Raw genomic sequence first — 16110 nt, forward strand, 5'->3', positions numbered from 1 at the left:
ATTTTTTCATCCATGTTTTTAAAGGAAGTCAGCCATTATGACGACGTAGAGTACTACCTTAAAGCTAATATCAGCTATCATTAAGCTGTATCAACATTTCTTTCTCATCGTATGAGTGATAAGTCCCAGCTAAAAACTGACAGGAGGTAACCAGACAAGATCATTGTGTCTAAATATATTTGATAAAAATCGCTTTTCAAATTATTTACAAAGGCCTTAGCTCGAAAACTGAAAAGCGTCTAGTGGGCGAAATTCTCAAAACTTATTAAGTTCAACAAATTTATTTTTTCACAAATTGAAGAAAATCAAAACCTTTCCCACATGCACATCTTCAATACCAACACAAACACTCTGTAAAATACAATTGAAAACTGTGGGAGGAGTTGGATTGACAAATCGTGTACACTACATATAACATTAGTTTTCAAATCAAGGGATACAACTCCTAGCGTGACTTTCAAAGACACTACACAGCAAGTTCCAGAGAAATGGAAATAAACAAAACAACCAAAACACAAATAATGGACGGACGGACAATATAGTTTGCTATAACATCATACGCCCCCTATTGAGACGAGCGAATAAAGAAAATAAGTCACTTGTAAATAATTCCTAATGCACGATATATGGACTGACGGATAAGTAAAATAAAAATACAATGCTGTTACAGAATTAGGTTAAAGCATACTATAGATTAAAACATGTAAACATATGGTTATCATTACATACTTTGAAACAACAGTTATAGGACCCTCTGGGTGTGATTTTCGATCCAGACTTAAATGCTTTATCAGGTTCGTTAGTGTCGCGTGCTCATTTGGTAAGATCTCACTGGAACTCCAACTCATACATTCAAATATCTTAACCGTGTGTGTTTCTCCACTCTATAAATATAAAACCATAATATCAGACAGAATAAAGTACTGGTCATATTGATGTACAAATTATTGGTGTCCATGATAAATATACATCTTTGTTATTTTCTCCCATTTACAAATACTGTTTGACAAAATTAAAACCCAGTCTTGAATGTATAGTAATACTTTGACTGAAAATTATTTTTTAAAAGCACACCTACACATCAAAACCGAAATTTTAGATACTTTCCTCCACAGTGCACCATTCGCGATAGATTATTGATTAAGGTACTAGCACCACAACCGGGAGGCCTGGATCCATTTTCAATTCAGGTGCAGTGTCAACATATGTGCATGAAATGATTGCTCCGTTGCTTAACGCTCACATAGAATGAAAACTGTGTTATTCAGTAAACTGATAGTTGAATGAATAGCAGAGTTCTACCATCTCGTCACCTTTCAATTATCTGAATGGCACAGCTTCATCCTGTGTCATTATGATGCATTGAATCATGATTCCTTCAGATATGACCTTATATCAGATGGCCAAGGTCACAGAAGGAAATCACTCTCACTGCTATAACACTGAGCATCTACATATAGGTTAAAATTTGTAATACTTCACCTAAAACTAGGAACTATCTAAATGAGTGAGTTTTAAAACACTTCTGTTCGTTGACTTCCGTCTTTTTTGAGAATCTCTAACTCATATTTGGATATGTTACCAGTTGTATGTGAAGTTGTATGTGAATTGTCACAAATTAAAACACGTGTGCTTAGCGTTCAGGGCCGATGCAGTGAGGATTCTTAAACATATCAACGACTGCTATGGCTCGAAACCTCAGATTTTTAGGTCTCGTCTGTAAGGCTTCTAAATGCCCAAAACGTGGCGAGGAAGCAGTCACTAGCTGTCTTTACGTGTTACGTATGACGTCCTCGAACTCACGACCTTACAGGGCGAATGCTCTAATCACTGAATATATAATATCCAGACAATAATGAAAACGGAAGTGCTCATATTTGATATCATGTCTTCTACGCAGTTATAGACGGCGATCTACAGAAGTAAACAAATTTGCTATGTTTAGTATTGTATGAAATGAGATTGATCACTGTTCGCTATCTTCACCTTTCATGTAATATAAACAGCGTATTTTTTAAAGAATAGTAGACAATAACTTAGTCAGTATGGAGTTGGAATACTTACATGTATCTAAGTACATACATTTTCCCACTTTATGCAAACCATGGTTTCCTCTATCATATCATGTTTTAACTACCAATATTCGTTTCATTCGATTTTTTCTCACTAATGTACCTCACTTACAATGTATCTTTATATATTCCTTATACCCAACCTTAATTGAACTCACATCTTTCCTATTGATTGTGATGCTGGTTGTCCGCAATTCTCCACACAGCATTGTCTGTGTACTTCTTGTGATTTCATAGTGATCCAAATTGATTATAAAGTTTTCTGCGTCAACCCAGTTTTCAATCTGTTTAAAAGAAATGTTACCTATTAGTACCTACATCATTAGTAACACGTTGAACGTGATTGGTTTTCATATTGCCTCTACCTCCTTCACATCAGATAATGGGTTCAGCGAAATAAGTATTGGCGACTCCTGATCCACCAAGAGATGTACAAGATCAATAGCAGCACCTGGCACAGGATACTGCGCAGAAATAAATTCCTCGGTATGGGAAAATGACTGAATCATGAAAAAAGGAAAACGAAGTATTTACGAAGGAACAGTATTGTATATGACAATTAACTCTATAGTGTGTAGCATATATCAATATATGGATAGTGATATCTCCACGGAAAGAAAATCGGTTCCCAGCAAAAGAATACATACCGGCACAGAGACTGCGTTGTAATATGGTTCTCGACCCTTCACATGGGATGATAGATAAACCAGATATTGTTCAACTGGAATTATTCAGAGTGACGTATTATTTGACACGCCTAATTCAGATAATAACGGGTACAAATGGTAATTTTAATCTGTTCTCATTAATGCAGTGATGGATCATTGCTAAATAAGGAGTTTCCAAATCAGATGTATATCCTTAATACGTAATAACAGTACTGAATAAACACCAGGTTCGAAAACATTGAACGGGACTAAAATTTAATGTCCCAGTGGTCAACTACCACCAATATGAAAAGGTGTGTCTTTCTTGTCTGCAAATTGATGTTTCTTAACTTTTTAGGGGTAGGGGTCTACGTTATTTTCCGAACCTGAGATTTGTTCAGTATTTTTATCTTAATTACTGGGTAAGGATATCATGCGGTCTTGGAACTCGTAAACTAGCAATGACTTCGTCACTGTATTAATGAGAACAGAAGTAGATTCCCATTGGTACCCGTTTATGTCGGAATAAAGACGTGTTGAATAGTTCGACATTTTTTAATAGTAAATCATCATCGGATTTTTAAATGCTTTTTTATTATGTAAAACTTATACGGTACCAATTTTGATGCACCAGATGCACATTTCGACAAATAATGTCTCTTCAGTGATGCTGAACCGAAATGTTTGAAATCCGAAATAACTAGGAAGTTTTAGATCTAAATATAGCCAAAAACAGCGTGCCAAACAAGTGGAGCCAAATTCGTCCAAGGATAAGAGCTATGCATGAGGGAGATAATCCTTAATTTTGAAATGAATTTCTAAATTTTATAACAGCAATTAAATATACATCCGTATTTTCAAGCTAGTAACCAGATGTTAGCTAATACATGTACCTACAGTAGAATGAAAATGTCAAAGTTAACGATTTATTTATACATGTAGCAAGGTAATTATTGTGTTCATCATTTACCTGGTAAAACCGATGCTGTCAAATTTAGCTTCAGGTACTTTTGTCCTGTTTTGAAATTGTCCTTACCATATTGTGGTCGCAAGCTTTTTAGCGCCTACAAAGAGCAACATGACAAAACTGTATGAAAGTACGTTTTATGTAAGGGAATAATCTCAGATGGTTGGATTTGGTCCTTGTCTGATCATGAACACACACATATGTATATATATATATATATATATATATATATATATATATACAGTTCGTGGACTTACATTGAAAAGTTAAGATCAATCTAAAAAAAATCCTATAAAAAATGCAAAATTAAGAGAACGGTAAACACGGACCCCTGGACACACCGCAGGTGCCTAGTAGGAGTAAACAGTCCCTGTTGACCGGTCACAACCACCGTGATCCATGTACTTTAATCATGTAAACAGAGTAATACGTAATCAAAATTAGTATGTAAAGAACGGCCTAATAGTTGGTATGAAATACGTTAGGCAGCATTCGACATAAAAAAGGGCGAAGATAACGAAAAGTCATCAATCTCATAACTCCAATAAACAATACAAAACTTATAGTAGGGCAAACACGGACCCCTGGACACACGAGGTTATATTTTTAAATTAGATAACCTATGGTATGTCCAGGAATCCGTGTTTGTCCAACTCTTAATTTTGTATTCCTTACGGGATTGATCACTGTTCTTTATATCCACTTTTGCTTTGTTATAAAAACGACAATTTGCGGAATGCTGAACTAATACTGTTGAAACCCCTTCAACATCAACTTCCCTGCATATACATGTACACTGTATGCAGTATCAGTATTAGGACTGAAATCATTTACTCTATCCTAAATGTTTTGGTGGCTACATGTAATTCTGCAATGTTTGCTGTGTGAAATATTAAAACTGATAGTAAGTCTTATGCTGTCCTCTTCAAGAACCACTAACAACGTCTCACATCTGCATGCTATAAATCGATAACGATTTTAAAATTCATCAGCATTGGTTATAATTTGCATTGTCAAAATAACTTCAACCATTTTTGAAAAATGTATTATTTTAAAATATCTATAAATGTTCATTTTATAAATACACATAACACTTTCTCTCTTTTGCGTAAATATTACACAAACAGCGTTGTTTGAATACTAGACAAATTTATTTGAACGCCTAAAACGCTTTTAACGCCGAGTTGTCTTTCTTTGATGCTGACATCACTCGTACATGCAATATATGTTATGTGATAGGAGTATTCTCATTTTATTTTTATTTTATTGAATACATGTAATTGCAACAATAATGCTTCTGTATTTTTCGGGTAGTTATAAAATAATATTGATAAAATCTAAAATTATAGAAAAATAAACGCGCCTTACGAAACTTGAGAAAATTAGAAGGTATGAATACATATCTTAGGATTGCTTCCACAAATGTATTCTCCAATCTTTGTTTCTAAATTTATTTTCCATTCCTCGTGCATCACTTCAATTTACTTAACATGAACATGCATATTTCAGTTTCGTAAGCAAACGAGACTTGATGTGTAATAATCATTATGTGTTTTCCTAATTAAAAAGATCAATGAATGCCTACATTGAACTCATCCGTCATTTCATTGCTTGCTTCCGATTTATCCAGATCTGCGTATGACGTCAGAAATTCTTTCTTGCTGACGGACTTTCCTTTTCGTCTGAAATATTCGTACAACGCGCGGTACAGGAAAATGTACTGGTCCTATAAAAAAAGTGAAAACAACAAATATGAATCAATCTCATGCATTATATACAACATCGTGAACAGGGCAAGCAAGGGCACTTGGGAAAACAATAGAGGTGCAAACAGGTGCGTATGAGGAGTAAGAATCCGCAGTTGACCGGTTACACCTTCCGTTAACCATTTCCTTTGATCAGGTAAACAAAGTAGTAAGATTCGATATACAACGAGCAGCCTAGCATTGTGCATGAAAGACGCCAGAAAACATGCAATCCAAGGACGGGCTGACCTTGCGGATAAGGTCATTATAACGAATATAGACTTTGCGAAACACTGACGTTCAGGGAGACTATATATTGAACATCGCAGAACATTTATTCAAATATCGAATCAGATGGTGAAAATGAACACCAGGCAGGTGATCATGTGATATTGCTACATAAACATGGAAAGTTGACGATGGGGTTGCTGAAGTCATAAATAGTGAGAATTGTCAGCAAAATAGGAATGTACATTGTTCATCTACCCTAATTAAATTTTCTTGCCAACCAGCCTTACTTAAAACAATGTCTAATACACAATATAAACTTTCCTTAAACATTTCATTCCGGATTTTTCACTACAAACTGAAAGTGAAGTGCTACAAAAGTTAATCCATGCATGGTTCTTCAAACCGCAGCAGTAAGGGTTCTTTATCGAACAACGTGTTCCGTGATTATAGATGTAGCTTTCCGATGTTTTAAGTAATATTCGAAATTTGACCGGAAACCCGTGACTTTCACTTTAATTACCGATTTCTTTTTGACAAAACAGTCAATACCTAACTCAAGATCTTTGGTTTGACGCAGCGCTGGTTGCAAAGCGAGCACTGTGACCGAGAGGTTATTGCCACCGGTAACAAAAAGTATAAACAGCAAATCAATTTATATATGACTTTACAATTTAAAGTATTAGCTTTTTATTCTTTTATGGTACAGATCAGTTGTAGATACATCTTAGAAGTAATACATACGGCGTTTTGAATCATAGTCATCCTGTCTTTCCGCATTGCCTTGACAAACTCCACTACATTGACCCTGTGATGGACATCTCCGTATCTGGACAGAACATCAAGTGCAATGAACGTCCCAGTTCGACCAATCCCCGCACTGTAACATCAAGACATATACATTATTCATCAAAATTAATTTTTTGTGAAAGATTTCTGAAAATTGCACAAATTGATACGCATGGATACACTTTTAGAGGATCTAGAAACCGAATTCAGCCAGATAAGGTTCCTTCGAAAATTTGAATCATGCTTTACATTTACTACTGGAATTGCGAAAGAATTCATTAATGTTTGTAATGTCAGAAATGTGAAACAATACTCTTTCCCAGATATGCATCCTCATGTTCCATTGCAAGGTCAACTACATGTGTATAAGATATCAAATATCTTAGTGTATTGAAGACTGTGGAAAGATATGTGTTAACCTTGACCTTTAACCTCATGACCAAACTATACAGGTCTCTTTCTTTAATGATCAACTATCTTTGTGCATTTGTTTAAAGTATATGAAAGATGTTTGCTTAATAAAAATGTTCAAGATATCGTGACCATAAGACTCTGCGATATAGTGACACAGATGTCTTTGTTTTAGGTCAAGTATCTTTGTATACAGTTTAAAAGCTTTATTTTGAGAACTATTCAAGTTATCATATCAACGAAAGTGAACACTGACAAAGCAGATGAATGGACAAAACAAAATTTATGGGTTACTCTTATTTTAATGCTCAACTACCTTGATATATAATATATGACAGGTTTATGTTATAAACTTTTCAACGCTTAAGTATATTGACGGACTATTGTGACCATGACCTAATGACCCCCAAATTGACGGACATCTTCCTATATTGGTCAACTACATGCGTATCTAATATAAAAGCTTTATGTTGAAAACTATTCAAAATATTGTATCACAACCAAGGTGATGATATACAGACGGACGGACAGACGATGTGAGAATCATGTAATGTTTCAGCATTTTCAATGCAGGGTCCCAATGACTGACTGACTTTTTCTTATGTTCAATTGTACAGGTATCGTATCAAAATACATATACACACGGGCAGACAAAGCGAAGTGGTCCTATTATATATAGATATCTTTCTCTTATTAGTCCCCTACTGGTTTGTAAAACCGAAGGAGACGATAGTTGTCTTCTATATCTGTCCGTCTTTCGGTTCCTCTGTCTTACAATCTGTCGCATTGGTTTTTCAGACCTTTTTTCATTATGTTTGCAAGATTTGCAGTGTAGTTTCAGAGTGGCAAACTACAGATCAAATTTGAATTTCGAAATGTTTTATATACATGTGCTAAAGAAATTAATTTTTATATTTTAAGATTTTATATTCATTGGAATAGGGATCGAGTTTCGTTGGAAGCGGTGAAAGTGGGGCATCTGAATGGAGACAGTCGACGATACTCTTGATTGTGTAAAAACGCCCATTAATTGCAAGAGGAACATATCAATAAAATATATGTCAAATATGCTAATCACGTGAATATTTGTCTGTTGTCGGTGAGTGAGTCAGCAGTACACATATTTTCGCATTCCTGCAATCCGACTGAAATCGGTATTCTCAATCTGTCTTCAAACCGTTGATACTGATTAGTATTACAAACATGGTTCAGAAGTCCTTTCTAAGTATTTAAAATGTAGATATGAATGTTATACCAGTGTGTTGTTTTGTGTTTCATTAGTTAAGTATTTCTCCCACGTATTTTGTGCAAAAACGGTGAGCCAGATTTGATGCTTTTTGAACTGCATCGAAATCGGTAAACGGTACCTCTCACAATGATTGAGTACCCAATTTCTTTTTTTTTTATGATTATACATGTATTTATCAGACCCAAAGTTGTTATGTGACATTTAGAATATATGCTGCATGTTTATGAAATGAATTTGAAAATCATAGAGTTCCGACTAAAACTATTTTATCTCCGATAAAAACTACATGCGTCAACTGTATGAACAACGAAGCAGCAAACTAATTTAACACTGGTAAACTTGGTGACTTTACAGTAATGTTTTAGGTCACTATTCAAGGTCAAATAACACCAAATGTTCTTTATCTCAATTATTACATCCGTCAATTCATTGGGCGCCGAAAGGGGACATGTATTGGTTTTGCAATACTCTCAGAATGCGTGTTGTAAAATATTTCTGTACAAAATTGCAAAATACGTTAAGGTTAAAACAGTTTGGATAATAGCGACACAACATAAAACAGATAGACGGACAGATGAACAAACATAAAATGTGATTTATCTAGGACTACGGCATTTTCAACGCGGGACCCTGATACTTTGTCCAGAATGGATAATGGAATCCTTAGAGAACGACAATATTCCTGTTTTTCACGAAAATTGTTGTCAAGGCAATAATTCAAAGGATACAAAATAACATAACATAATACATATACTGATTCAGAAAGGGAGAAAGAAAGAAACGCATGTCATAGAAGTAATTTTTCGAGGATTTTTTTCTAAAAAAAAAAATGTTCATACATTTCGGTCAAGAATCGGTCTCTTTAACTCTGGTTTGTTGTAAGTCCCTAATGCTTATGATTCAGTGACCAGTAGTCTATCAAATGCACGGTTTCTCGATATTTGATTGCATTGGTTTTAAATGTAACCGCTTTTGTTTTAAAGAAATCCCGCATCTGAAAAATGCTCAACGCAACTGCGCAATTGGACGACTGGAAACAGGTGTGTCACCATTTGAAGCTGCAAAAGATTTCAATGTTGCTCAAAAACACTATATATTGCCGTTGGAGCAGATATCAAATAGCATGGTTCATTAAATGATCGTCATAGAGCAGGTAGACCACACGTGACATTAGAAGCACTGGATCGCTTCATCCGATTGCGTCATCTTCATCAGCAATTCACAACAGCGTCACGTGATTCCTGGAACTCGCAGAATGTCCGATCAGACTGTTTGTAATCGACTATAGGATGCTGGTATTAGGGCATGAAGAACAGATAACGGCATCACCGGAACCGACTTTGATGGACTCGGACGCATAGAGTATGGCGGTGGCAAAGCTGGTGAAAAGTTAGGCTCTACGATGAATCTCAAGTTTTACTGCAGATACCTGATGGAAGACTCAGAATGAATAGGCGCCAACATAAACGTATTGCACTAAATTGCATCTCGGAGGCTGACCGATTTGGTGGAAGTAGCGTTATGATATGGACAGTGATATCCTATATGATCCGGACCATTAATTCACATACAGGGTACTTTGACGGTTCAATTGTATGCTGGTGAAGACATACAGCCACACGTGGTTCCAATAATCCAGCTTTCCGTATCACTATTTCAAAATGAGAACGCCAGATCACACACTGCTCGTTTAACACCTGGTGTTCTGTAACGACACAATACCCGGGTTCATCATTGTTTAACACCCGGTGTTCTGTAACGACAAAATACCCGGGTTCATCATTGTTTAACACCTGGTGTTCTGTAACGACAAAATACCCGGGTTCATCATTGGCCATTCAAAGCACCAGATTTGGACCTTATGCATGTATGGGACGAGCTAGAAAGGCTTATCCACCAAAGACAGCCACATACTCTGCAACGACTGGCTCAAGTCCTGCAGTTAGAGTGGAACAACATCCCTACACAGTTTTTCGAGACTTAATTGCGTCTATAGGAAGGCATTGTCAGCAGCCATTGGTTCTCGTGGTGGGTACACTAGATATTAAACTTGGATGACTTCAAACTATTAATGACTGTAATTATTATTAGTGTTAGTGATACTTTGATTATTACTCCAGTGTTTACATCATTTTTGTGCTATTTGTCAATCAATTATTAAATATGTTTCATGTCTGAAAATGAATATGAAACTGTACGATGCGTCTTTGTCTTTTCGGGTATTGAATCGAAAGATTAGAATTACCCTAATGTTAAAGACTATGTAAATTAATTTATCATAACGATACATATACACATGTTATGTCAAATACACTCTAAAAGCATTGGTCATTTACCTGCAATGTACAAGAATGGGATGTTGAGGCGTATTGATTTTGTGCCGGAAGTATCTGAGGAAGACTAACAAGTTCAGAGGATTTGGAGTCCCGTGATCAGGCCATCTTGTGTAGTGGAATTGTACGACCGTCCTTGAACCTGATACCTGCATGAGTGATTGATTTAAGTTACATTCGTGTGGTAAAAGTCGCACATAATAGATATTGTTAGGAAATAAATGATAAAACTAAAATTAAGCGTTTTTGGTTTCTTAATTTCATACATACTCTCTTCATGTGAACAGTCATTTTGCGGACAACATAACAGGCATACACTTTCTCTTCCAGCAACGTGATGGAAAATGGATTTACGTCTAATTCATGTCCGTCACTTGGCCAGTACTGATGACACTTCACCTTTATATATGAAAAAACCAAATGTAAATCGTGTAACTAATTTAATATATGCAATAAGAAAGTAAGAGTAAATATAATTTCTCCGATCTATTCGATGTACGCTTAAAGGGTAGCAACTCCCAGTTTCGAGAAGCATAGACTATCACCCAAGTTACTGTTATAAATTATAAGCACTTCACCTCACAATAAATTATTTGCCGAAATCCTCCTCTCTATTTTTCTATATGTGTGATATTCTATAACCGGAAACGCTCATTTATATTATGGTTGACTGAAGATTGGAGGTCATGCTTAACATTATATATTGGTAAGAAGTAAATGTTTAAGGATGTGGGGATTTGATTGGTAGATTCATCGTTGTACTTGATTAATATATGTGACCTACACAACAATATAGCCGTTCTATTTTTAGAACGATGTTTGTCCGAGTTCAATATATAGAAATATTTCTAATGCCTGTTTATCTGCACTGTACACTTACCTGGAAAGGAATGCCCCGAACATTTGTTTTAGCATAAATAGACTGTACATATTAGGAGTCCAAAACAGTCCAAAACATTGCATTTGGAGATTACGTCTGTGAATTGGGCATTGCATTTAACGATTTTGATGACTTATTCTTGTGTGTGAATTCATGTTGGTGATTAACAAGCATTGGGTACCGTTCCGTGAAGGAAAAAAAATCATTCCTATATATATTTGTCTGTAAAATAATGACAAATAAATCGTTAAATCTTTGAATCCTGTATGGTTAAATTCTGCTGGTCTTTGGTTTAGTCTGACCCATAACATCGTGAGGACCTTGTCTACAGACCTTGGGTCCCTCTATGAGGTTGGTCAACATGACAATATATTGAACGCCTTCCTGCCATATCATCCGCCAATGGTCTACCAAAGTGGCCGGTATTGGACCTACATAAAATAGCATACTATTTGATTACGGGTGCTGATCATTCTAACGTGTGACATCGTGTATTATATGCATAACACAAAATAAGTAATAACAAGAAGCCCACTGGCCTAATCTATCACCTGGATATTATTTAAGAGTGTCATTAGCCCCAACGACAATGAAATTTATAATGATATTCCCTTTCCGTACACCTAAGCTACTTTATACAATATATGATTATTTAAGGCCATGCCAATTTGTAATCTAGTTCGTCGGATTCGCCTCTTCTATTTGTAACAAATCCAAATTATAATATTATCAAAAAAATAATATCCGCCCGCGTGTTCAAAAATATCCGTAAATATTTTTTTTTTAGTTTTTACAACAAGCGCACAAATAACCTTCATGTATATGCTGAGAAATGACAGAAGCGTGGGCTCTCGAGAAATTTCATAACAGTGTAATACGGTTAAGTTATTCATGATATCTATCTTAATATGTACGATAGTTCATAACACTGGATTGGAAGTTGCTCGTTATGCTGGAATCGAATTGGAAGCCGATGAAACTTTTGAAGCGCTATTCGATGCCACTATTTAGAGAACATTGACAGCGTATGCTTGATTGTTTGATTAGCCTATATATTGACTGAAGTCTCTCTTGAGAATATTTCACTCACATGAAAGACGTTACCATTGCCGGTGACGGGCTGCAAAATTTAGGCCTATGCTCAGCGCTTATGGCACTGAGGGATCTTTATCGTGCCACACCTGCTGTGACAAGGATCTCAGTTTCTGCAGTACTATCTGAAGGACCGCCCCATTTATTCGCCTCTTACAACAAGCAAGGGGTACTGATTGATGACTATTTTAAACCGGACCGACAGTTAACGACAAATTCACAAAAGGTTTGGTGATGTCCTATCAAAATTCAAGAAAATGCTCAAAGCGATGCAATGGATATTGCATTTGCAATGAATGGCAAAACTGGACGTGTCCCTAGCAATATGCATATCTCTGAATCGAACGTTTGTAGAAATGAAACTTAAATAAAATTCTTGAAAAAGACCTTATCAGTTAATGTTGCAAAGTACATGTATTAGGTATAAAGAAAATAAGTCTTTGAAACCTGAAATACTTCTTATTTATTGTAAACTATATCAACAAAGTTGAAAAATATTAAGTTTATGTGGTAAACAAATGATATCTGATGATTTTAGATCTTTATTGTTAGGCGCCCGCTTTTTAAAATCACACTTAATTCAATTAAAAATATTTATATTTCTTGTATTCGCTCGCCTCATAATTTTTATCTCCAAAATTGAAAATAATATTTGTAAAATAATTTCGCCCTCTCGCCTCACTTTTTTTGTCTGAAAATCCGAAGAACTATTTTACAAATTGGTGTGGCCTTACCTACAATTACAAAATCTCCCAAACAAAGTAATGGTCGTATGAAAGTGAGTCTTTTCTAAATACTACTGTTTTTCCTCACATTAATAACTCCCTTGCAAAAAGTACATACCAAAGAGAGACACTATAATCAGGTGTAGACCATGACTGTCAATCTTTGAAAAAATGAAATGTTTATTTACATGTTATCGTGATAAGAGGTCAATGTCACTGGAGACACTCGACATTGATACATGTACTAAGCAACACCATCCTTTTATTATTCCATGTCTCTATCAATCCCGGTTCTAAAGTGGTATGAGTTTTCTGATCAAGGTCAAAGATCAACGGAGTCATTTGACCGTTTGGTCGTATTTTGCTTTTCCTAAATATGCATCTTTAAAGGACACATCTCGTTTTTCCAAAGCATACAGAATTATATTCATTTTGTCTTCCTTATGCTTATAGACATTAATTGTAATAGTTCGTTCGCTGAAGTATTGCGATAATTAGCAAACAATACGGATTTAAATCGAAGCCCCGATTCAGATAAGCCTAGTTACTGTAATTAAATAGGTAATCACGTGGTACAGTGACGTCATATGCGACCTTCATCGGTCAACTTGTTGTAAAAGTAGTGTTAGATATTTTTAAAAACTCGGGTTTTAGGGGCCTAATTTATTTACCATGAATAACATTTATTTCGATATTGACAAATTTCCCGATTCTTATATCTTTTAGCCACCTGTGCATACAAATAGCGACCCAAATGTAGCGAGGAAAGCGAGTACACTGTATGAAATCTGCATTTGAGAGTAAATGATGTTTACATGGGGTCGCTGTCAAAACAATATTTGGTAATCACATTTCTTTAAACAACTGTACAAAGCGTTGTTGCTTTTCTAAAATAAACAGTGGAATTATTATTAAATTTATTTTTGGAGAAGTTAGATAGGCATATATTATGCTACGATTACGTATCAATAAGAATGATCAAATTTATAGTGAAAACCACAATACCTTTAAATTATTTTATTCAAGCAATTTTATTAATCATTATTTTATTTTAAATCTACACGTTTTACTTAGGAAGTGGGAGTGCGGCGTGCTGTTGTTGTTACGTACGCGTTCCTTTAAAAAATGAAAGCATTATAATTCAATTCAAAGTTGGGAATTATCATATTTTATTATTTATAATTGAAAGTTCAATTATATTTTATCTTTAATTTTTTTTTTAAAACTATCAGTTGGTGTAAACTGTGAACACAAGTTCTGCATATATGTTGTTACAAGGTTGTTTCGAGTGTGTATTGGATTTGAGAGCAGAACGGAAAGCATATGCCGTAGGCCTATATGCAACAGTGCATAGCTTCGGTAGAACTATTTTCTAGCAGTTTATCTATGTCTTGTCCAAAGTGCTTGTTTGCAAAAGTACAGGTACAGTTCTACTGATTATTTTATGGCAAACTCGTTGTGCCAACAAAAAACATTCACGTCTTGTCCTCACATTGGAACAAAATCCCCTACCCTTGGTACCACGGAATTTACACTTTTAGCAAAGAACTATCACAAAAACTGTCAAACAATTATCTTTCCAATTCTTTTTAAATTTGGTATGAAGCATCTTTGAGATAAAGGAGACAAACCTTAAACATCTTATGTTCCTAAGACGCAGGGGGTGCAGGAGTCCTGGCAAGTGTTGTCTCTATTGTCCCAAAGATGCTTCTTATGAAGTTATCGAGTTCCAAAAGTTAAATTATTAACACATTTGATAATTTAGCCTAAATTGGTCTTATCCGAGAACTAAAATCTTCACCTGTGGGGTCATGAACTTTACAATTGTGCTCAAGACCTTTCTGGTCTACATGACTATACTTTTAGTTTTTCTTATACAGGTGTGGTTTTAGAGAAATGTATTAAATTTGGTAATACTAAATTTGTGGCATTGGGGCTCCAAGAATCCTCAAGTTTACATTTTATGTCCCCATTGTCCCCTTAATGCTTCATACTAGATTTGATAAGATTTGAAATGGTAGATACAAAAAAAAAATTCCAAAGTTAATGCACTACGGATGACGACGGACGTATACCAATTGCAGTAGGTCATCTGAGTGATTCAGGCGGCCTAAAATCATGTAAGGGTAAACATTGATAATTAAGTTCGCAGAACCTTTTTACAGGAATGCGATTCTCACCTTGACAAGCAATATAATGGCGCGCACCATCCATGTCCTAAAAAAAAAACATATCAATTGCATTAATCAAGGTATCTGTTTTTATTCTCTCTCTCTCTCTCTCTCTCTCTCTCTCTCTCTCATTTGATTGATTGATTGTGTTTAATTTCCCTTTCAAATATGTTTAACTCATATAGAGACATCAGCATTGTCTGAGGATTGTAAAATTATATAAGGCATATGCTCGGCACTTACGGCCATTAAGCAGGGAGGGGTCTTTATCGTGCCACACCTGCTGTGACATGGGACCTCGGTTTTTGCGGTCTCATCCGAAAAACCGTTCCATTCGGTCGCTCCCAGCGACTGTTTTAACCCGGATCCCCAAGGGATGTCTCTCTTACTTGAACATACCTCAATGTAATTTGCATTTATATAATCTGATTCGAATCCGGCACCAGTTTCCAGTTCGACTCTCGAATGATCATCTACAGAAATAAAAATGCATCTAAAGTAGTACAATTCAACAAATCGCCTAGCCTAAAGAGGGTGTAAGTTAGATAATTTTTATATTACATGGGGATATTGTTTTGAATCTGTTTTTGGGTTTGTTTTCTTCCAGTTTCGCCGTATCGCAGGGAAATCTTTCTCCATATGGAATCAACTACAAGAGAAAGACCCATTACGTTATGAGTAAAGAATATTCAATCTTGTAACATAGACATTATCAGTATCACCGATAGGGTGTCTTGCATGTGCAAGAATTCAAAGTACACTAATTCTTGAGAAAGTTTAAGCACTGTGTAAAAAATACTA

General features: G+C 35.5%; 1 protein-coding gene across 2 annotated transcripts in view; it reads right to left on the bottom strand.

Moving 5' to 3' along the window:
- LOC125662941 (receptor-type tyrosine-protein phosphatase epsilon-like) overlaps positions 1-16110 on the bottom strand; it is a 118460-nt gene that overhangs the window by 82488 nt on the left and 19862 nt on the right. Inside the window, exons 11-23 of one of the 2 annotated variants that reach the window (XM_056147216.1) lie at positions 15871-15958; positions 15709-15782; positions 15319-15355; positions 11655-11752; positions 10712-10840; positions 10445-10590; positions 6404-6539; positions 5272-5412; positions 3690-3783; positions 2720-2793; positions 2438-2572; positions 2231-2356; positions 730-884 (exon numbers count right to left, since the gene is read on the bottom strand). In XM_056147216.1, the coding sequence (XP_056003191.1) occupies positions 730-884; positions 2231-2356; positions 2438-2572; positions 2720-2793; positions 3690-3783; positions 5272-5412; positions 6404-6539; positions 10445-10590; positions 10712-10840; positions 11655-11752; positions 15319-15355; positions 15709-15782; positions 15871-15958 (1433 nt within the window). The remainder of the gene's footprint in view (positions 1-729; positions 885-2230; positions 2357-2437; positions 2573-2719; positions 2794-3689; positions 3784-5271; positions 5413-6403; positions 6540-10444; positions 10591-10711; positions 10841-11654; positions 11753-15318; positions 15356-15708; positions 15783-15870; positions 15959-16110) is intronic. The other variant, XM_056147215.1, reaches the window with a different exon arrangement.

The sequence above is a fragment of the Ostrea edulis genome, chromosome 8, assembly GCF_947568905.1.
Source record: "Ostrea edulis chromosome 8, xbOstEdul1.1, whole genome shotgun sequence".
NCBI classification, from domain to species: Eukaryota; Metazoa; Mollusca; class Bivalvia; order Ostreida; family Ostreidae; genus Ostrea; species Ostrea edulis.